This window comes from Haliotis rufescens, unplaced genomic scaffold, assembly GCF_023055435.1.
Source record: "Haliotis rufescens isolate VD_foot unplaced genomic scaffold, xgHalRufe1.0.p SCAF_16, whole genome shotgun sequence".
In the NCBI taxonomy this organism is placed as follows: Eukaryota; Metazoa; Mollusca; class Gastropoda; order Lepetellida; family Haliotidae; genus Haliotis; species Haliotis rufescens.
The window spans coordinates 25,083,406-25,110,911 of NW_025963846.1; the positions used below are offsets into that span (position 1 = coordinate 25,083,406).

The 27,506-nt window shown below is 41.0% G+C and overlaps 1 protein-coding gene across 2 annotated transcripts; it reads right to left on the reverse strand.

Annotated features, from left to right (window-relative positions):
* Positions 1-1,230: 1,230 nt before the first annotated feature.
* Positions 1,231-27,452, reverse strand: LOC124133782 (F-actin-capping protein subunit alpha-like). Of its 2 annotated transcripts, none has more exons than XM_046498309.2 (10): positions 27,392-27,452; positions 15,564-15,627; positions 14,480-14,531; positions 13,394-13,457; positions 12,253-12,323; positions 11,065-11,280; positions 9,093-9,177; positions 5,040-5,111; positions 4,791-4,853; positions 1,231-2,716 (listed from the first exon to the last, which is right to left on the reverse strand). In XM_046498309.2, the coding sequence occupies exons 1-10, from the start codon at positions 27,431-27,433 to the stop codon at positions 2,570-2,572; spliced, it is 876 nt and encodes a 291-aa protein (XP_046354265.1). In that variant the 5' UTR covers positions 27,434-27,452; the 3' UTR covers positions 1,231-2,569. The 2 variants fall into 2 exon arrangements, with proteins under 2 accessions (XP_046354265.1, XP_046354266.1); XM_046498310.2 differs by lacking the exon at positions 27,392-27,452 and adding an exon at positions 18,185-18,374.
* Between the last annotated feature and the right edge of the window lie 54 nt (positions 27,453-27,506).

The window sequence follows — 27,506 nt, forward strand, 5'->3', positions numbered from 1 at the left end:
GTGGGATACAATTGGTGACGACCTGGGCCTGATTAGGTCTGGCGTTGTCATGACATTACCGCGCCCGTTCCTTCATGGATGAAGTATTATTACCCTGGCATAGTTTCCTTGTAGGCAATGTCCGTATGCCTTCTTGTGGGATACAATTGGTGACGAGCTGGGCCTGATTAGGTCTGGCGTTGTCATGACATTACCGCGCCCGTTCCTTCATGGATGAAGTATTATTACCCTGGCATAGTTTCCTTGTAGGCAATGTCCGTATGCCTTCTTGTGGGATACAGATGGTGACGACCTGGGCCTGATTAGGTCTGGCGTTGTCATGACATTACCGCGCTGTTCCTTCATGGATGAAGTATTATTACCCTGGCATAGTTTCCTTGTAGGCAATGTCCGTATGCCTTCTTGTGGGATACAATTGGTGATGACCTGGGCCTGATTAGGTCTGGCGTTTTCATGACATTACCGCGCCCGTTCCTTCATGGATGAAGTATTATTACCCTGGCATAGTTTCCTTGTAGGCAATGTCCGTATGCCTTCTTGTGGGATACAATTGGTGACGACCTGGGCCTGATTAGGTCTGGCGTTGTCATGACATTACCGCGCTGTTCCTTCATGGATGAAGTATTATTACCCTGGCATAGTTTCCTTGTAGGCAATGTCCGTATGCCTTCTTGTGGGATACAATTGGTGACGACCTGGGCCTGATTAGGTCTGGCGTTGTCATTAAATTACGGCCCGTTCCTTCATGGATGAAGTATTATTACCCTGGCATAGTTTCCTTGTAGGCAATGTCCGTATGCCTTCTTTTCGGGATACAATTGGTGACGACCTGGGCCTGATTAGGTCTGGCGTCGTCATGACATTACCGCGCCCGTTCCTTCATGGATGAAGTATTATTACCCTGGCATAGTTTCCTTGTAGACAATGTCCATATGCCTTCTTGTGGGATACAATTGGTGACGACCTGATTAGGTCTGGCGTTACCGCACCCGTTCCTTCATTGATGAAGGTTTACCCTGGCACACTGATTCCCTATAGGCACACACACTTCAGCTTCTGTACGCACGTGCACCACATGTTGTTTCATTGTGAATAGATGTTGCATTCAGATGGAACAGGACCGTTTTGTAAACATGCACCTCAGCTACATTCAAATCATTCATTCTTATACTCTGTGTTGGCAGTATAAATTCTGGTGTCTGCTAAAACAGGATTCAACAAACACTTCAATGTTGTTATTTTTTTTAATCATTTAAAAAAATGCATCCCCAATGTTAATATTGGGCTAGTTACACAAGTTTAGTCTTTATCCCATTTAACCCATAGTCCTTTCACAGAGAACTTGAGACAAAATAATTTACAATTTATATCATACTTTGATTGATGATAAACAAAAACAAAGAAGGGATACAACAAAATCAACACAAGGAAGTCTGTACAGTTACCATGGTTACGTGAAAACACCAGGCGGGTGTGGTAGACACTTTAGTTGACTTATTTTGAACTGCCTGTGCTAATAATGCCCTAGAGCTTAACTGAGGATAGCCAAATGACTGTCATGGACTTGGGACTACTAGAAAAGGAAGTTAACTAACTGCTATGGCATAGATTTGGTATATCAACATGAAATAAAAGATGATTCATACACGATATATCAATTCAGAATTTTGTAGTGGCATTTTCATATGTCTTATCAATAATAAGGAAATTATCCTACATATACCATTACCAACCAGTATTTTACGAGTGTTTGACATAGAAACAGGAAACGTTAGCAATCAACTGGAAAAAGACAGCAAGTTCAAAATGAGTGAACCAAAGATTAAGACCATCATTAAAAAAAGAGGAGCAAGAACAAAACCGTTTCACAAGCAAGAAAATGAATGATTCATAAGTTTATCCCTTGATTAGGATCACAAGGTGGAGCAGTCATCAATTTTAGTCATCAACCTCTGATGGATCACCTGTGATTATAAAGTATCTACATGTGCATGATCAGGAAAGATATATAGGAGTATTTCCATCAAATTTCATTGCGGAGTGCAGCAAATTGGTACAAACACGGACGTGTCATAGACCTGTTGGCCAACCTACTGAAAGGGTGCTATCTCTGTGCCTTCCTGAGCTGCTCAACTACAGACTCAACATAACAGGATTCTAAGACAGTCCAGGGACTCAAAAATTTCACTACAAATTCTTTACAAGCAACTGAACATGCTGAAACAGCATAAATCTGACCAAAATAATCTGGTTGAAACTTTTGGTTGAAAATAGCTTGTTATTTGACGTTTGGGAAAAAATATAATTCAATGGGAGTCCCCACAACTGGCAATGCTAAAACAAAAGACAAACCTCGACACTGGCTAAAAGATACAAAACTGAACATGGATCATACTTAGCATACAAAATTAGATTGATTACAAAAGTATTAGCAATGAAACGTAATATTGATGAGGCGAGGTTGACCCCCCCCGGAGCAGGTCCGAGTGCGATGCGGCAATGTCCATGACGACGACAGCACGGGCAGCAGGAACGGCAATGAGTACAGCGACGACGAGGACAAGGTCACTCACGCATTCTTGAGCTCACCACCTATCTTGTAGCCAGATATTATGATCTTGTTCCAGTCGATCTTGGTCCTGGTGACAGGCAGCTGACGACGTAGTGCCTTAAACGTTGTATCAGACATGGTCTGGTAATTCTCAGACAACGCTCTCTGTGGAAACAAATATGCAGTGTTTGAACATCAACTGTTGGTCAGTACATTTGAGTCAACCTGCCTGAACTTATCTCTTGGCATTGTTTTCAGTAGGTTTTAGTGTTATTACAAAGACTTGGTTGAGTGAGTGAGTGAGTTGGGTTTAACGCCGCTTTTAACAGTATTCCAGTTATATCACGGCGTGTCAGCTTAATGTAGGAGGAAAGCCCGAAGTGAAGCAGGTCTGACGTTTACCACTTCGGTGAAACCCACGAGCACGGGTATGGTGCTGACAAACCTAGAAACATAATCGGGGCGAACCGTGATTCGAACCCACGATCATAGGTTTCTGGCGTGCCCAAGGGACGCAACTCTGCACAGCGAATCACGGCACCTTAGACGACTGGGCCACCCGTGCCCCCCAGGACTTGGTTGAGGTAACCATGCTTACTTGACTGAACACTTACTGAACACAGGCATTGATTACTGGCTTTAAAAGACAGAAACATTAACTATTTTCAGATATATATGAGTGAGTGAGTGAGTGAGTGAGTGAGTGAGTGAGTGAGTGAGTGAGTGAGTATGGTTTTGCGCCCCTTTTAGCAATATTCCAGCAATATCACAGCGGGGGACACCAGAAATGGGCTTCACACATTGTACCCATGTCGGGAATCGAACCCGGGTCTTCGGCATGACGAGCGAACGCTTTAACCACTAGGCTACCCGACCGCCCCTCAGATATATATGTGTATAACAGTGGTTGACAGCATCAGTGTTCCTGTTGACTTTTGAAACTACCGGTCCACCAGGACTGGCAACTCTAAAAATTACCAGTTCCCCCCAAATTTATGTCAGTCCGAACTTTTAGCAAATAAAAAAAGTATGAAAATTACCTGGTTTTAATTCTTTCAACATCATATTCAATGCAATGATGTCATCTCTGAAGTAACTTAGTTAGATCTACACGTCATTCACACAAAGTTCAGTCACATTTCTCTCTTTTTTTGGGTTAATATTCCAAGCCGAAATTTCTCCAAATATATAGTTAACCTCGAAGCAAAGCGAAATGTGATGTGCTTGGGCTAAAAATAGACAAGGGGAAACCCTTATAGTAACAGACAAGCTGAATTCGTTCGAAACATATACTTATATGAATATCGCCAATGTTTTGTTCAAAAACAAAGATTTATAAGGACTTTATTTGCTGGTCCACACGGACTGGCAGTGACTGAGGCACATGAATTACCGGCCCAAGCCTAATTTTACTGGTAAAGGACTGGTAATTACCGGTAAAGGGGAACACAGAGCATGAGAATCAGTGCACACTAAATGAAAGTCACAGTCAGGAACATGACACCCATGGTTGACTGATAATAAGTTTTCACCAAATAAACATTCATTTGATTGCGTGAAGATTCTAGTACTTTTTAGGGTTTAGTCCCATCCGGGATTTGAAACCACACTGCCAGAGTGAGGCACCTAATCGCCAGCACACAAAGTCAGTGACTTAACCCACTCAGCCACCGAGGCTTCCTAAAAAATGTAAGCCTGACAACTGGTAGTCTAGATCACATACTTTGTGTACCCCTCTGACAAGTGTAAATTGGCACAGCTTGCATTAGGTGGGATGGGACTCAACCCCAAAAAGGTACTAGAATACATAATTTACCAAGAAAGTGTTATTTAAAACATAACATATGTTATATTAGCATTTGTCTGTAAATAATTGAGCCTGGACCAGACAATCCAGTGACTGTTATTGTGATTGAGTATGGATTTACGCCGCTTTTAGCAATATTCCAACAATATCACAGCAGGGGACACCAGAAATGGGCTTCACACATTGTACCCAATGAACCCGGATCTTCGGCGTGACGAGCGAACGCTTTAACCACTAGGCTACCCGACCGCCCCAGACTGCTATTGTGAGTAACGATCAACGCCTTCGCGGTACGATGACACGCAATAAAGTCACTGAGCCTGACCAACCGATCCATTTGGTCGCCTCCTACAAACAAGCATAGGTTGCTGGAGACTTTTTCTAAGACAGAATCCCAACAGGGGTCATCAATGTGGATTTCTTTAAACTCACCTGGTACTCATTTTCAGCATCAGAAACTAGGCTTACAAAATTCTTGGCTGTTTGCTCTGCATTCTGTAAAAACAAGGACAGTAAACTTGATGAATCTCGTTTGAACACAAACAATAAAATATCAACCTAAGAAGTCTGAATTAATTCTAGGTGAAGTTATCTTTCAAACAAAATACCCCCGTCAATCAACTCACAAAAAAATGTACATCACTGCAAGCACTCATCTGAAGGAATAGCAAGTCAACTTACTGATATATTTAACTTTTCACTACATTCTTTGGAGCTGACTAACTGCACATTCCCATCTTCGTAATAATGAACCTGAAAACATAGTGAGAATAATTATTTCATCATGTTTATACTGGGCTGAAGTGTTCATGAACATCTCACCATCTGGCATTCATGTTTATACTGGGCTGAAGTGTTCATGAACATCTCACCATCTGGCATTCATGTTTATACTGGGCTGAAGTGTTCATGAACATCTCACCATCTGGCATTCATGTTTATACTGGGCTGAAGTGTTCATGAACATCTCACCATCTAGCATTCATGTTTATACTGGGCTGAAGAGTTCATGAACATCTCACCATCTAGCATTCATGTTTATACTGGGCTGAAGTGTTCATGAACATCGCACCATCTGGCATTCATGTTTATACTGGGCTGAAGTGTTCATGAACATCTCACCATCTAGCATTCATGTTTATACTGGGCTGAAGTGTTCATGAACATCTCACCATCTAGCATTCATGTTTATACCCGGCTGAAGTGTTCATGAACATCGCACCATCTGGCATTCATGTTTATACTGGGCTGAAGTGTTCATGAACATCTCACCATCTAGCATTCATGTTTATACCCGGCTGAAGTGTTCATGAACATCTCACCATCTAGCATTCATGTTTATACTGGGCTGAAGTGTTCATGAACATCGCACCATCTGGCATTCATGTTTATACCCGGCTGAAGTGTTCATGAACATCTCACCATCTAGCATTCATGTTTAAACTCGGCTGAAGTGTTCATGAACATCTCACCATCTGGCATTCATGTTTATACTGGGCTGAAGTGTTCATGAACATCTCACCATCTAGCATTCATGTTTATACTGGGCTGAAGTCTTCATGAACATCTCACCATCTAGCATTCATGTTTAAACTCGGCTGAAGTGTTCATGAACATCTCACCATCTGGCATTCATGTTTATACTGGGCTGAAGTGTTCATGAACATCTCACCATCTAGCATTCATGTTTAAACTGGGCTGAAGTGTTCATGAACATCGCACCATCTGGCATTCATGTTTATACCCGGCTGAAGTGTTCATGAACATCTCACCATCTGGCATTCATGTTTATACCCGGCTGAAGTGTTCATGAACATCGCACCATCTGGCATTCATGTTTATACCCGGCTGAAGTGTTCATGAACATCTCACCATCTGGCATTCATGTTTATACTGGGCTGAAGTGTTCATGAACATCTCACCATCTGGCATTCATGTTTATACTGGGCTGAAGTGTTCATGAACATCTCACCATCTGGCATTCATGTTTATACTGGGCTGAAGTGTTCATGAAGATCTCACCATCTAGCATTCATGTTTATACTGGGCTGAAGTGTTCATGAACATCTCACCATCTGGCATTCATGTTTATACTGGGCTGAAGTGTTCATGAACATCTCACCATCTGGCATTCATGTTTATACTGGGCTGAAGTGTTCATGAAGATCTCACCATCTAGCATTCATGTTTATACTGGGCTGAAGTGTTCATGAACATCTCACCATCTGGCATTCATGTTTATACTGGGCTGAAGTGTTCATGAACATCTCACCATCTAGCATTCATGTTTAAACTGGGCTGAAGTGTTCATGAACATCGCACCATCTGGCATTCATGTTTATACCCGGCTGAAGTGTTCATGAACATCTCACCATCTGGCATTCATGTTTATACCCGGCTGAAGTGTTCATGAACATCGCACCATCTGGCATTCATGTTTATACCCGGCTGAAGTGTTCATGAACATCTCACCATCTGGCATTCATGTTTATACTGGGCTGAAGTGTTCATGAACATCTCACCATCTGGCATTCATGTTTATACTGGGCTGAAGAGTTCATGAACATCTCACCATCTAGCATTCATGTTTATACTGGGCTGAAGTGTTCATGAAGATCTCACCATCTAGCATTCATGTTTATACCCGGCTGAAGTGTTCATGAAGATCTCACCATCTGGCATTCATGTTTATACTGGGCTGAAGTGTTCATGAACATCTCACCATCTGGCATTCATGTTTAAACTGGGCTGAAGTGTTCATGAACATCGCACCATCTGGCATTCATGTTTATACCCGGCTGAAGTGTTCATGAACATCTCACCATCTGGCATTCATGTTTATACCCGGCTGAAGTGTTCATGAACATCTCACCATCTGGCATTCATGTTTATACCCGGCTGAAGTGTTCATGAACATCTCACCATCTGGCATTCATGTTTATACTGGGCTGAAGTGTTCATGAACATCTCACCATCTGGCATTCATGTTTATACTGGGCTGAAGAGTTCATGAACATCTCACCATCTAGCATTCATGTTTAAACTCGGCTGAAGTGTTCATGAAGATCGCACCATCTGGACATATGTGGCGGGCGTTCATGTTCGTTTAAATTAATAAAAAAAACAAAGGTAGAAAATGTTTTATCAGACCCTGTAATGTTGAAAATGTAAGAAAAGGAAGAATTGATAGTCTTGCCATACAGTGTTGGGTAACATCGTATATACTTTTGTTTGCATTTGAACCGTAATTCCCTGTCTGGACTAAATATTTATACACATTGTTCATCATTATTATTCACACTACCACTAATCATGGAAGTATCACTGTAGTAAGAACAGGTTGTTTATCATTATTATTCACACTACCACTAATCATGGAAGTATCACTGTAGTAAGAACAGGTTGAATTCTGACCTTTCACCATGGGAAGATCTATGCAGTAACTCCGTCAACAAGGGAGATAACTTTTGAAATTTCCAATGATTAATTAATTCAACTGACATAGTTTTAACTGTATCCTGTGTCCCAGGCCCCATTTTACTAAGCAATGTTACTACTTCAGAGTATCTACTAAACATGGATGATCATAGTGCTGAGATGCTCTTTAGACATGGTGGAATAGGGACATTTACTACAATTTTCCTCATTCGTACATAATTCCACCAGCCCATCCAACAGTCTCTAATATGTATTAACTTACAAGTGAGTGAGTGAGTATGGTTTTGTGCTGCTGTTAGCAATATTCCATGGCGGGGGACACCAGAAATGGGCTTCACACATTGTACTCATGTCGGGAATCGAACCAAGGTCTTCAGCGTGATGAGCGAACACTTAAACCACAAGGCTACCCGACCGCCCCTCAATACGTTCCAACACAACCACAAAAAGAGATAATATAAAAGGAACACACCAAGCTTTTACTTCGAGACAACCATAAGTTTGACCCATTAAAGTTTGACCCAACAGTGTTTGACACAACAGTGTTTACCTGTATACGCTAACAGAATCAAACTCCTGTGTGTTCTGGTATCGTAAATATTAAATATGTGGAATAAAAACAGTATTAAGCGACCCATACAGAAACGACTGTTAATAATCATGATCTTATCTACTGTAAACAGGGAATTTTTTGCGACCGTTTTATTATTGCGAGTTTTGTGACAGAGACTCAATCGCAAAAATTAAAAACGCAAAAATAAGTATAAATAATACATACATTTACTTTATTCATTGCAACAGGTCATCAAATGTTGAAATCATCAACCAGAACCACAAGTTACTCAATAAGTTAAAAACACAAATGAATGCAGAATGGTCACACAATATATCACAAATGACAGTGTAAACAGACCAATTAGTGTCACTGTTACCTCACGATAATCCTGCCTTCTTCCAACCTCGCTTGATTGCGTCAGTGTCCTTTGCAATTTTGTCCACAATTTTGTTTGCATTCAAACTCACAGTCATGACACTGAGTTTAGTCAATTATCGTATTTGATAATTGGTCGCAATCCCTTCCGGTGAACTTTCCTGCCAACTCAGATTAACTAGCTTCGGAGAGAAGCTGTCTATTGTTTGGTAATCGAGAGGTCACCTCAACACGACAACTGGCAAAAATATCTCGTCGCAGTATTGTCTTTGGTGTGGTATTCGCAATATTTTAACGGCGCAGAAATAAAGCTGTTTATAGTATTTCAATGAACTTAAAGACTTGCATCCTTAGCTAGTGCTTACCTGTACTTTAAGTATCCCCGAGAGCTGAACACTGCCACCTGAAGAGGGAAATGTCACACTCCACTGTGAGCGCCACCGACCATTCCTGTAACACACACACATCTGCTGAAACACTTTGGACAAACTCCAGTAAGGGAATGAGCATGGACAAGACATAAACTTAAATCTTATGATTCAATTCTTTTCACACACACTTCCCACTGGGTACCCATTTCTACTGGAGTGAGTGAGTGAGTGAGTGAGTGAGTGAGTGAGTGAGAGTGATTTTATGCCGCTTTTAGCAATATTCCAGCAATATCACGGCGGGGGACACCAGAAATGGGCTTCACACATTGTACCCATGTCGGGAATCAGGTGGAAAGAGGAAACTTTCGAGCAGCATCACTTGGAGACTGCATGTTGCAAAACCCTTGCATAAGGCTTAGATGTTATACGAACGTCCAAAAGGCTTTGTTTTCAACCTGCATTCTAATATCTTGTCTCTGCATCTGCCTGTGAATTTCAAGTTGGAGCTAGACGTGGCCTACTGCAAGATGTTGCACACAGGTAACGTTAAAAATTGATTTGTTTTGTTTGATTCTTGTTTAATGCCGCACACAACACTATTCCAACTATATTATGGAGGTCTGTCAATAATCGAGTCTGACCAGACAATCCAGTGATCGACATCATGAGCATCAATCTAATTAGGATACAATGCATCAACCAAGTCAGTGAGCGTGACTACCCGACAAGCATGGTTGTCTGAAGACCAAAGCCACCCGAGGTCTTCACAGGGGTCAACATTGTCATAGATTTGATGCATATTAGTTTCATCTCAAATTATTATCATCATCAGTCTATATGCCCATATTTTGGTGTCCTCTTACAGTATGAAACATCTCAGTACCCAACAAACTGTTTGAGTGAGTGAGTGAGTGAGTGAGTGAGTGAGTGAGTGAGTGAGTGAGTTGGGTTTAACGGCGCTTTTAACATTATTCCAGTCATATCACAGTGTGTCAGCTTAATGTGGGAGGAAAGCCCGAAGTGATGCAGGTCTCTGTGAAACCCACGAGCACGGGTATGGTGCTGACAAACCCAGAAACATAATCGGGGCGAACCACAATCTTAGGTTTCTGGCGTACCCAAGGGACGCAACTCTGAACAGCGAACAAACTGTTTGAAATAAGAAACAAAATTGCCAGGCCGCCATCAGGACCCACAGAGCTGCAGGCCTGGACTCAACCCTTACAGGCCCTAGGTATTTGAGTCAAAGTAACTAAGAATACTTTTGAGGTAAGATATAGAATTCCTGAATTTTTATTACTTGATACATTATACATTAGTTGTGAGTGTGAAATGCTTGACATTTTGACAACCAAAGACAAAAGGCCCCTTTGAATAAGCTTGAAATGCTCCCTGACCGGGCAACACAGAAAGGAGCTTGCCTTATTGACTGGTTATATGAAATATTGACAGAAAATAATTGCCCTACGTGTAGAGTGTGAGTGAGTGAGCTGGGTTTAACGCTGCTTTTAACAGTATTCCAGTTATATCACGGCTTGTCAGCTTAATGTGGGAGGAAAGCCCGAAGTGATGCAGGTCTCAGACGTTTACCACTGCGGTGAAACCCACGGGCACGGGTATGGTGCTGACAAATCTAGAAACAATCATAGGTTTCTGGCATGCCCAAGAGACGCAACTCTGCACAGCGAATCGTGGCGCCTTAGAAAAATGGGCACTCCCCCCCCCTACCTATAGAAATTAATGTGCAAGTTGTGAGGTACATTGAGGAACTGTATGTTCATATGTGTCAAGAAAAACTAATTAAAAAACACCAAAAAACTGCAGCTTATTGTGACAAATAAGACACTTATATTTACCACAGGACCAATACAAACTTTGAAACTACTGGCCCAACACAATATCTTTTTGCCGACAGGCAAGCATTTATTTCGAATGTTAAGTAGCACATGAGTGTGTGTGTACGTACCACCAGTTCCTAGGCTGAAAGTGATGACTCTCTATACAGGCAGTGATGGTGATGTCACCGCCGGAGCTGCTGCTGTAGACGCTGGCCACACCATACTTATAGTGGTTCTCTACGTACAATGTGATCGCCGCCTCGATGGCTGCCCGCCAGCTCTCAGCTTTCTGATCCACATTTGCTGGCTGGAAGTCGGAGCCTTCCTTCCTTAGATGGTCATATCTGTGGGCAGAGGGACATGTTATCTCAACACGCTGTTCGTTGTTTAATGCTGCACAAGTCTGGACCAGATAACCATTGATATTATCAGCAATGTCCTATGGCACTTGGCAATGTTTGTTTGTGTGTTGTTAAACACCGCACTCAACAATATTCCAGCTGTATGACGGTGGTCTGTAAATAGTCAAGTCTGGACCAGACAATCCAGTGATTGACATCATGAGCAACGATCTAGGCAATTGAGATCGATGCCCGTGCTTCAACCAAGTCAGCGAGCCGACCCCCGATCCTGTTAGTCACCTTTTACGACAAGCATAGTCGCCTTTTACGGCAAGCATGGGTTGCTGAAGACCTATTCTACCCCGAATCTACACGGGTCACATGACAATGGCACACACTATCCACCCTGATTCAGACCACCCAATCTATCAAGTTACCTTTATTGACATTTAAGGGTTGGTGGGGACTTATTCTTACCTGGAATCTCATAAGGGATATCTCACATCAAAGCAGGGGTCATTATGAATTGGCTTTACACATTGTGGTGAATGAAGCCATCGTCTTTGATATGTGAACACTTTAATTAAAGCCTACCCCACTGCCCAAGAACTAGTAGTTGATTTTTGTTCTTGCCTTCAATCTCACAGGTACCAGTTGTCATACCAATATGATGGATAATCCAAGTATTATTTCATATATATATATATATATATATATATATATATATATATATATATTGCTTTTGCCACAAGTGAGTGAATATGGTTTTACGCCGCTTTTAGCAATATTCCTGCAAAATCACAGCGGGGGACATCAGAAATGGGCTTCACACTATTTATCCCATGTCGGGAATCGAACCCAGGTCATCGGCGTGACGAGCGAACACTATAACCACTAGGCTACCCGACCGCCCCCTTTTGCATGTGATCTAGATACCTGCACCTGTACCAATACCATAGGAAGACAGTGGATTACCTGAAAGACTGCTTTGTTCTGGGGTCAAGGAAGCGGTTTTCACCTTGGTCGCTGTGCTCTGTGACGAGGGCCTACGAACAAACAATGTGAATATAGTTTTATTATTCTGCATGATAAACTCATTATAGCCGAGTGTTGCCTGACATCTGGCGATACGCTATGTACCCCTGGTATCATGATACACCAGAAACATAATCATGAAATCACTGAATTACAACTCTGAAACCTGTTACCCAAAAGGAAGAGTCCACTATTACCACCACGTCCTTGTGTTCGGCCATGCTTACAGGTGGTGCAATGCTACTTCAGCCATTATGGGAGGTAACTCCATCACTTCCTGTTCTGTTTATGGTATATTACGATCCCACACTGACAATTCAAGTATCGTATGTTTCTAAGTATTGGCGACACCGTAGGCATCGGTTAATCGTTACAGCCTTACAACTCATGGGCAGCCAACCTATCAACAAGGTCTCACGACAGACTGATTCATTCAGAGAAATCAGTCCTAAATCAGACTATTTGCTGGCTAAGGTACCATCTTATTTCTGTCTGTATTTCTCTGCTTGTGCACAAAAGTGATTGTGCTTTAGATTAAAGGAGATAAATATTTTGTGATTTTGTTGTGTTTTATTGAATATTTGATATTCATGCATCGATTACTCATTAATGCCAACAAAAATGAGGTGAGGTGAGGTGAGGTGAGGTGAGGTGAGGTGAGGTGAGGTGAGGTGAGGTGAAATGGGGTTTAACGTCGCGTCCAAGATTATTGCAATTATATAGCGACGTGTGTGTGTGTGGCTGCTTGTACTAGTCCGGACTGATGCCGGTTTATAGTGCTAGCTCACTGAGATACCATGTCACAGTTTATCACGAATACCCCACTCAGACACAGTATACAGACTCCCAACCGACCAGTCCTTGTTTTAGCCCCTAAATGCCGAGCGCCAGACAGGGTAACAAATTTTCTACGAACATGTGTCTACAGCTGGCTTTTCCTTTGATTCCTGCTTAGTCAATTCTTTTTCTATGTGATTTGATGTATATATGAGTATCGTGATATGTATCCTATGGTGACCATCTGTACTGTTTCAACCCTACTCGATGGTAGACTGCCACTCAGCGTAGATGCAGCACTCACCTGATACACTGATCCTTCGACTTTACACGGTGTGAACTGGTCCTTGTTGTACTGGGCAAAAGCACTGAGGACAAACAAAGCAAGGGGTTAACACACTGACTGTACCTTCGCATCACAAGCAGTGAGGGTAGCCTTCAGTGAGTGAGTGAGTGAGTGAGTGAGTGAGTGAGTGAGTGAGTGAGTGAGTGAGTGAGTGAGTGAGTGAGTGAGTGAGTGAGTGAGTGAGTGAGTGAGTGAGTGAGTATGTGAGTGAGTGAGTGAGTATGGTTTAACGCTGCTTTTAGCAATATTCCAGCAATATCACGGCGAGGGACACCAGAAATGGGCTTAACACATTGTACCCATGTCGGGAATCGAACCCGGGTCTTTGGCGTGACAAGCGCACGCTTTAACCACTAGGCTACACGACCGCCCCGCCTTCAGACAAGTAGAAGCAATATATCCTTAATATACCACTCAAAACAAGTTAAGGACCACTGATGCTTTCAACTTTTCAAGGTACTATAGTCAATCTGTCATGTTATGATTTATTTTCAATTAGCAGAGACTATAATCATAATAATGACATAACATGATAATAATAACGTAATACAACTTGATTCCGAACTTGCATGACTAGAAAACACATTGTTTACGGAGTTCAGCTGGTACTATGAAACATGATAAATGCATGTTTGTTTGTTGTTAAACACGGAACTGATGAGAGCATGTTCCTGTACACAAACATGGCTGTAAGTCATGTTTTTGTTTGTTTGTTTGTTGTTTAAGGCTGCACTCAGCAATATTCCAGCTATGTGACAGCGGTCTGTAAATAATCGAGTCTGGACCAGACAATCCAGTGATTGATATCATGAGCATCGATCCATGCAATTGGGATACGATGACATGCATCAACCAAGTCAGTGAACCTGACCACCCGATCCCGTTAGTCGCCTCTTACGACATGCATGGTTTGCATGGGTCCCCTATTCTTACCTGGATCGTCACGCCGTCACGCATGTCATACTGCTGGTACGTTTATCAAACAATGCCAGTTTGGGAAATACAACATTAAGCATAAGTGATGTAAAGGTAAGAATAACATACCCAGAAGCTTTGTCTTTCAGCAGGTTGTCCTCATTCACAAGAATACGCACATCTAAACACAAAGAATTAGTTTATCAGAGTGAGGGCGTCAACTTCTAAACAGTATTTCAGGAATGTCACCTTCATGTCACGGCAGTTTTTGTGTGGAAGGAAGGCCTGAAATGATGTGAGTCTGAGATATTTACCACTTAATGAAAATGATCTTAAAAAGGGTGCAAATAATACTGAAGAATCCATGACGACAGGATCCTGCCATGCCTAAGGGATGTAACTCATCCTTCATTGAAATCACATAAGAAGTTAGTGGGAAAGAGCAGTACATTCATTATATAACATCCACAATCAGGGCAGGGTTAGAAACTAACAGCTTTTGTCCACTTGTCGTTATAATGATAACATATAGCCAAACCCTTAAAATGGGCCAATTTCTACTAGTCCTAAGGATACCGTAACTATTGGGCAGTTTGGTAAGGACTACAGGACTAGTGCCAATTTCTAACGCTGTCAGGGTTTTACAAGACACAGCAAACATACATATTGCATCCAGAGGGACGTACAATTATATTCATTGTACCAAATTCTTGACAAGAATGATAAAATAAAAGTCCTTTAATTAACGTAATTACCAAATCTTACAGTAAATAACACCATACCATTTCATTACTGTACAGACCCTTATGATTCCTGTAAGGACCATTGAAAGTAATTGTTCAGTGTCCCCCTTAATTAACCCCTAGTTTTGTAGGTCAGGGTAAAACCCTACACATTCCTATAGCCTGTAAAAATCAATCCTCGTCCAGACAAACCAATGGTTAATGGTGTGGGCATTGGTATTTTTCAGAGTTGAGTTTAACACTGATGTGTTTCACTGTCACACTGAGTTAGGTAGAATACAACTGTGACCTTATACATGCCATAACATAGCCATGATAAATTCATACTCAAAATTTCCAGAGCATTCACAAAATATCAACAAGAAGAAAAGCTGATAGCCAATGGCCTACTGACACGATTGAGTGGTTGCAACAAACCCTTTAAGATACACGCAACCAATGACCAGATAATCACCATGTCCTGTCCTTACCATTGAAGACTTCATTGAACTCCCCGGGAGGAGCATGCAGGATGAAGTTGGAAGCAATGCGGACCTGAAACAAACAACACCAGTGATAGAATTGAGTGAGTGAGTGAGTTGGGTTTAACGCCGCTTTTAACAGTATTCCAGTTATATCACGGCATGTCAGCTTAATGTGGGAGGAAAGCCCAAAGTGATGCAAGTCTCAGACGTTTACCACTTTGGTGAAACCCACGAGCACGGGTATGGTGCTGACAAACCTAGAAACATAATCGGGGCGAAGCGGGATTCGAACCCACAATCATAGGTTTCTGGCGTGCCCAAGGGACGCAACTCTGCACAGCGAATCGCGGCGCCTTAGACGACTGGGCCACCCGTGCCCCCATCAGTGATAGAAACCAACAGTTCTAGCTCACTAGTCCTTACAATGATAACATATAGCAAAACCCTTAAAAAGGGCAAATTTCTACTAGTCCTTAGGATACCTTAACTATTGGGCAGTTAGGCAAGGTCAATAGGACTAGTGCCAATTTCAAACACTGAACACACATGCATCATTGATGAAGTAATGGTCACTGATTCATCACCATGCTATACAGAGGGGGAAGAAGAAATTGATCAATCAAAATAAGAATCTTGTTAATTTGACCTATTCAGGGAGTTATCTGAACCTGCTTTGAGGCTGATATTTATCATGTCTGCAGCAACTGTTCGTACCCCCCCCAAAACACAAAATGGTCCTTCAGGTTTTCTAGAGTTGACTTGTTATTTAACTGAGAACAGGACCAATACAGAGGAAGGGGATTTAATGCTTAGCTTCAACATTACTGCATTGAATGGTAAAAGGTAACTTTTAAAAAATATCCAAATTTTGAGCAAAAGAAAGAATTTTTCCAATTTACATCCCAAGGGCACTTTGTTTGGAATGCTAAGTTGGTTGGTTGTTTAACGCCGCACTCAGCAATATTCCAGCTATATGACGGCAGTCTGTAAATAATCCAGTCTGGACCAGACAATCCAGTGATCAATATCATGAGCATCGATCCACGCAATTGGGATACGATGACATGCATCAACCAAGTCAGCAAGCCTGACCACTCGATCCCGTTAGTCGCAGCTTACGACAAGCATAGTCGCCTGTTGCAGCAAGCATGGGTTGCTGAAGACCTATTCTACCCCGGATCTTCACGGTGGGAATGCTTATTAGATCTCTGCCATTTAGTTTGAATAACATTCAAGTAAAATCTGGGGGGGGGGGAGGGGTAAGAAGAGATAATCAAACCCTGGTCTTCTGCTTTCACCATGGCAACCATGATTATCAGGCAAAGGACTATTGTAAGATCTTGTCAAATAATCAGATAATCACTGATAATATTTCTCGTTGAGTGACCTGAACAAGTAAATATTCTCATGAGTGGCACAGACATGCATACATATGTATTTTCTTACTGATCTTCACAATCATTTTCTGAAAATCATAGTGTCATTGACGCAGTCTGAAAGTACTTTGGCACAGTGTTAATTTACTAAGCATGTTGAGTGAGTGAGTGAGTGAGTGAGTGAGTGAGTGAGTGAGTGAGTGAGTGAGTGAGTGAGTGAGTGAGTGAGTGAGCGAGCGAGTGAGTGAGCGAGCTGGGTTTAAGGCTGCTTTTTACTGTATTCAAGTTATATCACGGCGTGTCAGCTTAATGTGGGAGGAAAGCCCGAGGTAATGCAGGTCTCAGACGTTTACCACTTCGGTGAAAACCCACGAGCATAGGTATGGTGCTGACAAACCTAGAAACATAATCAGGGCAAATGGTTGAGTGGAACCAGGTCAGTCTGGAAAGCCACAGAAATTACTTCGTGATTTCACTTGTTACATGTAAAACAGTCTTAATCTACAGGGTTTCACTGAATGTAATTCAATAATTAAGTTAAACGTCTAGAGCAAAAACACATCTTTTTGGATGCAAAGATGTGTGCAGCTTCCTTCTATCCATACATCACACCTGTGTCAATAAAAGTGACAAAAAGTATTTCCATAATCACAAGAAACCTCAGCTAAAAGCAGAGCCTGACTATATCATGAGCATTTGTTTATAAATCACTATGCAATAGTGATGATACCAGGTGTTTGTGATGAGGTCAGAGTATCCTGCTCCATGGCACATCACAAACACATGCAAGGGCAAGAACAATATAATGACCAATGGTCTTGTTATGTATGTCGTAAGCTTCATCAAACACAAGCCCTGAAAATGACATCACATTTTCACAATCAGAGAAATAAACCTTAGAACATGTAGAAACCTGGAAAGCAGCCAAGTTTGAAAACAATGTCATATAGCCAGTTTCACCCTGTCCACAATACAGACATGGGCAAATATCACATCATCAGAATATTTACTACCTGCTAACACGAGCAACCATTGTCGGCATGCTGGGGAGAACAGTGTCCTTGCGATCATAACTACTCCATCTCACACAGCCAAATCACACAATTCTCAACAGGATCAACTGTGTTCAAAACGTTCAACTCATGAAGACAGGAAACAGAATTATATCAAATATTCTTGATTAAACACATCAAAATCTATCAACGAGGCACAATAACAACATATCATAACAGGTTTAAAGGTGCATCTTACTTTCTCTAGTTTCTCCGCCTTACTCATGATCCGACAGTAGTTGATATTGCGTAGATCTACCTAGAAAGGCTACGGAAAAAGAGATATAATACTTCCTGCTGTACTTATCAAAACTGAATCCGTCTGACCCACATTGGGAAGCTATATCCTTATTTAGGGCCCTTCTTCACTGATAACCTGCCCTAACCCTGAAGTGTTTCTGTTGCCATTTAGCTGCTACTTCCTGGTAGTATCCGAGGTCAACATGACCTTGACCTTGCACACCCAAATAATCTGGCATACAGGAAGTAGTTACGGAGATCACATTGATCAAGAAACACTGGTTTAGTCATTTGTAACGGATACATCTACATGCCCTCAGGTAAAATAGATATGTCTGTCGGGATTTCATTTTATTACCAGCCATCACGATCTGTTTCCTTTGTGGTGTTCTATATCTCTCTAGTTGTACAGATTGGCAATTATGGATCCTTGTTATAATTGTGATATTGGAAATAGTATATTTAGCATTTAGTGGACAAAATACTGAAGTATAGAGGTAGAAATTGGCACTAGTCCTTGCCAAACTGCCCAATAGTTAAGGTATCTTAAGGACTAGTTGAAATTTGCCATTGGTAAGGGTTTTGCTATATGTTATCATTATGAGGACTAGTGGAATAATAATGTTAGTTTCTATCGCTGAAGTTGTCAACAAGTGCTGAATACAAAGTTGGTTGGTTGGTTTGTTGTTTAATGCCGCACTCAGCAATATTCCAGCTATATGACAGCGGTCTGTAAATAATTGAGTCTGGACCAGACAATCCAGTGATTGACATCATGAGCATCGATCCACGCAATTGAGCTGGTTGGTTTGTTTGTTGTTTTACACCGCACTCAGCAATATTCTAGCTATATGACAGCGGTCTGTAAATAATCGAATCTGGACCAGACAATCCAGTGATTGATATCATGAGCATCGATCTACGCAATTGGGATCGATGACGTGTATCAACCAAGTCAGCGAGCCTGACCACCTGATCCCGTTAGTCGCCTGTTACGACAAGCATAGTCACCTTTTACGGCAAGCATGGGTTGCTGAAGATCTATTCTACCCCGGAATCTGAATATAAAGCATTAATAGCAGGTAACTATGCCATCCAGCGGTAGAAACGAACATTTTCAGTCCTCTAGTCCTTATAATAACCTATAGCAAAACCCTTCAAAATGGCAAATTTCTACTAGTCTTATGATACCTTAACTACTGGGCAGTTTGGCAAGGACTACAGGACTAGTGCCAATTTCTAACACTGCCATCACAAAACGTCAAATTCAACATTGATAAACGTATGAAACAATGTCACCTCCACTGATTACATAGTGATTGAATGTTAAGTACACTGTACTTCCTGCCTAATTCTTGTGATCATCTGAACAGATGGGACGCTCCATACAGCGGCCCCTATGAGATCAGTTGTCTTCTTGAATGGTGTTTGTCATGCAAACTGATAATGTTTAATGGACCCGAGTGATAATGTATCTTAACGCATGTCAAGGCTCATGTATATATTTTGACTGCATCCCTTGTTTCCATAATCATGATAATCATATCTGGACCAGGCAAAACTAGTTGATAGCAGGGATGTCATGGATGGAAATTTTAGTGTGGCTATATCGACTTAAAATTAATTATTTTGTACGTGTATTGAAAAAATATTACGTATGTAGATGTGCAATTTAATGATCAATTTAATGCTAAATATCAAATCGCCTGATCTATTATTATTAAATGTTTAAAATTGAATCTTCTGCTTTCTCACTGTCAATCTTAATCATGTTAATCTTCATAAATGTAATGTTTCTGTGGCCTTGAATTATATATTTTGTATTGATATACATCCGACAAGCCAGCCCTGGAATCCAATTGCATACATGGGTTTCATCATGGTAATTTAGATAATACAAAGGCTTTTGAGTTCTGTGAATTGACAATTACTAACACACAGAATGTACCTTAGCATCAGTTAAGTTCAGTGTTTAAATAAAAAACAATATGCCAGACTGCAATAGGACCCACAGACTTTAGAAGCTGCAGGCCTGAACTCTTCATATATAAACATCTGCAGCTTATTGTGACAAATAAAATTTAATGCAGGCCATTAGGACCCACACAAATTTGAAATTATGGACCGAGTACGATATCTACTTGCCACGGACCTACGGGGCTGCGCTTATTTCGAACGCTGCTTAAGTCGGCCAGGTGGAGTGAGTGAGTGAGTTGGGTTTAACGCCGCTTTTAACAGTATTCCAGTTATATCGCGGCGTGTCAGCTTAATGTGGGAGGAAAGCCCGAAGTGATGCAGGTCTCAGACGTTTACCACTTTGGTGAAACCCACGAGCATGGGTATGGTGCTGACAAACCTAGAAACATAATCGGGGCGAACCAGGATTCGAACCCACAATCCTCGGTTTCTGGCGTGCCCAAGGGACGCACAGCGAATCGCCGCGCCTTAGACGACTGGGCCACCCGTGCCCCCTCGGCCAGGTGGAACTTGAATCACTTCGAACTTTGTTTGCCAACAGTGAGTCACTATCATAATTCATGATTTGCCACCTAAACAACTCTGTGACTATTCAAAAGTTGTACAAGTTGAAAAGACAAGTTGTTTTTTCCCTAAATATTTTACTGTTATATGGACCCGTGAAGATCCAGGGATTGGTCTTCAGCAACCCAAGCTTCCCGTAAAAGGCGAACATGCTTGTCGTAACAGGCTCACTGACTTGGTTGATACATGTCATCGTATCCCAATTGAGTGGAACGATGCTCATGATGTCCATCACTGGACTCTCTGGTCCAGTCTTGATTATTTACATATAGCGGTTCATATAGACGGAATATTGCTGAGTGCGCCGAATAACTACAAACAACCAAACAAATACTGTTATATGAATAGCGAAGTAGTTCAGAGGGTGGATGAGAGGTGTAAACCCCGATAAACGTCCCTAAATCAACAGCTTCATGCTGGTTCAACATGTTCGAAATAGATGACAGGGAACCACTGTTACCAAACAAAGGAAGATGATGACTCATGAAATCTTTGTACAATCACATAACATACATGTATACAAAGTGGCCAAATATACTGGACCAAGTACATGACAGTTGCCAATTTTGGTTTCATATTTCTCTGAACTTCCTTTACAAGACTGTCGCATTGGATTTTATTGCACTTATACAGCTGTGGTATGAGGTGTGGTGTGTAGTGGTGTGTGTGTGATGTATGTGTGTGGTGTGGTGTGGTGTGGTGTGGTGTGGTGTGGTGTGGTGTGGTGTGGTTTGGTGTGGTGTGGTATGGGTGTGGTGTGGTATGTGTGTGGTGTGTGTGTGTGTGTGTGTGTGTGTGTGGTGTGTGGTGTGTGTGTGTGTGTAGTATGTGTGTGGTATGGCTGTAGTATGCAGGGTTTCAGATGGCCGTCGGTCACCGGTCATTGACCGATAAAATTTCTATTTGACCGATGGTTTGTTTAAGTTGTTGGACTTTTGACCAATAGAAATGCTAAGCAAGCCGTCACACGTGTCATAATTTCTTGATTAAATAGTAGGGATTATTCCACTCAGGGTATCGATTTTAATGCCCGATGAAATGCTCTCATAAAGTTTAGTGCCAATCGAGAGAATGTACAGTACACATATTGTCCTGTCTTTGATCCGAGCTTTCAGCATCATATACAGTGAGTGTTCTCTCGCTATTGCGCCCATCAATAATAGCGCTTACTCGGTAATAGCAGGCAGAAAAGCATGGTCCAAAAATTTACTTATGTTTATAATAAACTCAAGTTTTCCAATGACACGATGTTTTCCCCCCATCTCAAAAAAACATAATCAACTGATCACCGCGATCACCTAACACCGGAAATACCAGTCAACAAATCCGAACTGAAGTATGCAATTTAATCCTATTATTATAATATCTGGTTATAAAAAGGTGTTCATTGTTTATCTGGACTTATGTTTGCAATATATCTTATAGATTTTATTAAAAAATTTTATTCAATAATTATAATAATTTTGGCGAAATCGTATGCGAAGTGATCGGTAGATCGCACAACTCACCGTTATTTACAGCAACCACGGTCTGATTACCGCTATTGACGCCTTGAAACGAACTTTATTTGCAAGAGAATGGATACACATATCATAAATGCCATACCTTGACTCATTTAAAGTCATATTTGAGGCAATTTGACTATTAAATGTCAACATAACACTTTCGCAATCGAAATACATGTAGAGTGGGAAGTCCCTTCGGTGACTGGTCAATTTGTTCAATACGTAAATAATTAGATCTAACAATGTGAAATCTCCGCAAAAACGCTGAAAATCACGTTTTTTAAAACAGTGGTCCTCGAAAAGAGTCATCTTCCTCGTAAAAATATAATCAAAGATTAAAAAAAATACTCCGAAAATATCGTGTTTCCGGAGAACCGTCGCGGATTGTCCTGTTTCGATCAGAACTGTCAGCATCAATTATGCCTTTATTATTATTCATGACACAATACTATTATCGTCAGATCATAGGTTTTCGGACATCATACGTTTTCAATCACGAATACTTGCACCATAACGGTAGGTGTCACACAGAAATTATAAATACTCAGATGATGGCTTGATTCTAAGATAAAGTTGTCCTTTATGAATAAGTGAATGAGAAGTTTTACACTTACAGTTGTTCATGTGATCAGCGAGAAAACTATGACTGTTTCTTCAGTGTCCTTGTGTCTGGGGGATGGGGGGTGAAGTTGATGGCAGTATTGCTCCAAGACCCGGCGGGTAGCCGGGTGTGCGGAAGCTATGCCCGATTTTTTAAAAGTACTGATTTAACTTCGAAATTTTACTGCATCCGGAATCTTCTTTTAAGTGACTTGTTGACTTTTACCACTGACTTATTACATTTCTTGGGTCCAAGTCATTGACCTGTACACAGCTTTTTGTGTCAAAATCACTGGTATGTGTGTAGTATGTGTGTAGTATGTGTGTGGTGTGGTGTGTGTGTGTGGTGTGTGTGTGATGTGGTATGTGTGTGTGTGATGTGGTATGTGTGTGTGGTGTGGTGTGTGTGTGTGGTGTGGTGTGGTGTGTGTGGGATGTGGTATGTGTGTGTGTGTGTGGTGTGGTGTGGTGTGGTGTGTGTGTGGTGTAGTGTGTGTGGTGTGGTGTGGTGTGGTGTGGTGTGGTGTGTAGTATGTGTGTGGTGTGGTGTGTGTGTGGTGTGGTGTGGTGTGGTGTGGTGTGGTGTGGTGTGGTGTGGTGTGGTGTGGTGTGGTGTGGTGTGGTGTGTGAGTTAGCCAACTGAGATACCACGCCACATATTACATGGACACCCAACTCAAGATACATCATACCGACTCCGAGCTTACTAGTCCTTGTTTTAATTCCCTTAATGCTAAGCGCCAGGCATGGTGACGACAAGTACCATCTTTTATCATCTTTTGGCATGACGCGGACAGAGATCGAGCCACCACTCTGAACATGATGAAGTAATCGCTTTGCGCTACACTGTATCTCTATATCCACCTTTCAAAGTTATCAGTATATATCAAGGGGTATTGTGGGAGAAAAGTCCAAAGTGACATGGATCAACGGGTTCGCTTCTGACAGATCAAGGATCTCATTCATAAGTGGTTGTAATTTGTACCTGGGATTCAAACACATGATAGTTGGATCCTGGTGTAGCTAAGGAAGACAACCCTGCATAATGAATTGCTTTAGGCCACTGGGGTTAGAGAATGTGTGAGTAAATGTTGTTTTACTCCTAAGTCTACACCATCTACTTCACAACACCAGTTTCTCTGGTAGATGTGCATTTGACATCTCACAATCTTTCTATGGAGTTCTAGAACCACAACATGTTTTTTTCTGAGACTGCCTAAAGATACTAAGAAATTCTATGACTATTTATAACATTGACAAGTCATAAATACAGGGCTGCAGAGAACTTTTTGAGCCAATGAGTACTGTAAATACTGAAATTAACCCGAGCGTGAATAAAATGAGAAAAATGCGAGAGGTCTTAGTTCGCATTAATGAAACTTCGCATTTATGTCCCCAAAATGACTATCAACAATAAGACGGCCTCACTGCACACTTTGGACAGCGGAAATACCAACTTAGAAATATACTCAAACATGGTTGAGCAGCATTTGTAACAAGTATATAACAATGTCATTTAAAGAATAGGAATTACACAATGAGCATCCCGTGAGTTATAACTGCTGGGGTCAAGAGTTCTACCCACTTGACAACTCCAATCAGTGAACTGTTGTTGGTTCAATATTTTTATTGCTTTTGATTTGAACTTCCTTGATGCCAGTCAACAGAATAAACATATAAACTGTCTGTTGTTTTTAGGAAAACACTGTTTGTTGTAATTACGGAAGTGGTTTATTCAGTGCTAATAAGCGGTGCTATTTTCTGTTTGATTGGATTAAGGTAAGGATATGTATTCCACTGGGGATGGGGGGGGGGGGGGGAAAGAGTCACAATGATTTTGAGACGCATTTTTGTCTAGTGGTCAACAGTTGTATTTGGAGACGCATTAATTTCAGTGAGTGAGTGAGTGAGGTTTTACGCCGCTTTTAGCATTATTCCAGCAATATCACGGCGGGGGACACCAGAAATGGGCTTCACACATTGTACCCATGTCGGGAATGGAACCCGGGTCTTCGGCGTGACGAGCTAACGCTTTAACCACTAGGCTACCCAACCGCCCCTGCATTAATTTCAAGACTTACAGTATTTACTCACAAGTTATCATTTACATTAGGTATTTATAGTTTTCTTTGGGTATTCAATATCTTGTTACTCCCTTGGGCCCAGTCTGTTGGATATTTTTACACCAATGAGTAGACATTTAAACAGCAAAAAATCTACTTGAAATGCAGGGATAGAAATTACTAGTGCTGCCATGCCTGTGGCACCCATAAAATAGGAAATGGCACACTTGAATTTTATGTACAGTGCCTCGTGGGCATGGTTTATTTTCATTAAAAGTACTTACATTAATTTTTATTTCATGCCTTGACAAAATTAAACTGTGAAATGAAAGGTTTTTTCTATTAGTTGCATGTGCCACATTCGCTATACATCTTCCTGTTGTAAATCAATTGGCATAATTCGGTGATTTCCGTTTACTGTATCTTACAGACTTTTGACGTAATGTTCAAGATTGCACAAAATACATTTGAATGTAATCGTGTCTTTCCATATCTTGACAGAATATCATGAACATTATGTAAGTCTTGTGTTTCAAACGGAAGTGGTTATTTGTGTTGACTGTTGTGAAAAACCTGGCAGACAATCGCTATTTGTTATAATAATTAGGTAACATAAACAAAGCATACCTAAATTGAAAATGGCACACCTGAAAAGCAGTTCCAGTGCCCTTGGGTACACCCGTCACCTGATTTTTTTTCTAATTTTGAGGCCTTAAATGCTGTTCAGGTGATTTCTAATTTAGTATCTGTTTGTGTGCTGCCCCAAGTGTCAACACAAGTGGCAGAACTTCACAACAGAGATATCCATGTCTAATCAACAATAAGTGAGACCCTTTTCTTGCATTATTCATTCGAGTAGAGTTCATATACCGTATCAGACGTAATAAGCGCCCCGCTCTAATAAGCGCCCATGGCGATATTTGCTAATATATTGGCAAGTGAACAATCCCAATTAGCACCCCTTCCGATTGATCAATGTACACAAGACTTATTTATTCGGGTATAATACACACTCGTGTGTTATATGCACCCTTAATATTGGGCAATTATATTATTATTATTATTAAATTCTGGAAAAATATATCTGTCGTATATAAACAGTCAGGCCGTCAGCATAAACCACGAAATGTATCTTTCAACTGTTTTTTCCACCAAAATATTATTCTAATAAGAGCCCCCTATTCCTAATTTTGAGAGCGCCCAGGGCGCTTATTACGTCGAATATGGTATGTGTCATGTGCATTCAATCAGTAAACAAAGATATGTAAAGAAATATTGCAAGTTGAAAAGGTTACATTGGGTAATTAATTACACTGAGTGTTCTTGTACTTTGTACACAAGCAAATTCAAACTTAACAGAATAATGTTGATTTATCTAAAGCTCTGGGTAAGCTTGATTGAATCCCATATGTATTGAGCCTTTTCTCCCCTTATGTTTTTGATTTGGTACATCTACTTGAAGTTTTGCTATAAGCTCTTCAGAGTGATAACTTATCCTCTGGGCTCCAGCCTATGAGGATTATCCAAATGGCATGCAGTGGGATAGAGCTAGCTTTGCCATGTGTGTATGCCCCATGCTCATGTCCGATGTAAACAATGGTTAACATACTGGCAACAAGTAAACCTGGTTTGGAACATATTGACCAATGTTTAGTGTAATAAATACATGTCATGATCATGATATGCAGTTCCTTGTATTGCAAACTATGTGTATGTATTTCTAGCACAAGGATGTCCTGCGTGATGGATTCCACAGGATTCCTATGAAAACAGGTGACAGAGGACATAATGCTCTTATTCATGCCAACTTGATCAATTATCAGGTTGTTATTTAAAGTTATGGGTCTTATTTTCAAACTGTGAAATGGAAATAGAATAAATGTAGCTAAGAAAACATTAGACTCTATATTCTGAAAAAAGTGAAACTTTAAAACATCCAGTGCATGTCTGCTACTTTATTGTAGATGTGTATGTAAATAACTGTCTATGAATATTGTCATGAAAGAAATACTGATATGTTCATGATGTCTTCTCCTCAGATAAATGAATAGAGCGTAGGCGACAGTAGGGTGACTATGGACTTCCGATTGATACCTCAGGCAGTTTGGGGTCTTGATGATGTCATTGACATCGAATAAATCACACGATAAGTTATTTTTTTCTAATAAATATACACAGTGTCCTCGTTTGAAATTTTGGAACACGAAAGACAATGTCCTGTCTAAAGACCTTAGCCCTGTGTCCGGAAAACAATATTTAATGAACACGCCCATGCTAAAGTAAGCCGGCCTAGGCGGAAGTGCAGACCAGTGGGGTCGACCCCCTGTCATATGCGGGTCTCTAATCATTTGAACAGTGCCACGGATTACAAAAATCTTCACCTATATTCATTTAAGCCGCTTTGATGGATTTAATCACGCAATTAATCTCAAATCACATTAAATAATTAGTTCTTACACGTTCTTGGTCAGAGATCGGCTCATCATAGTCGTCCGCCATTTTGGATAAAAATCGTACACACCCTGTCGCGATATTACGAGAAAATTACAATATCTAAAACAAAATAGCTAAA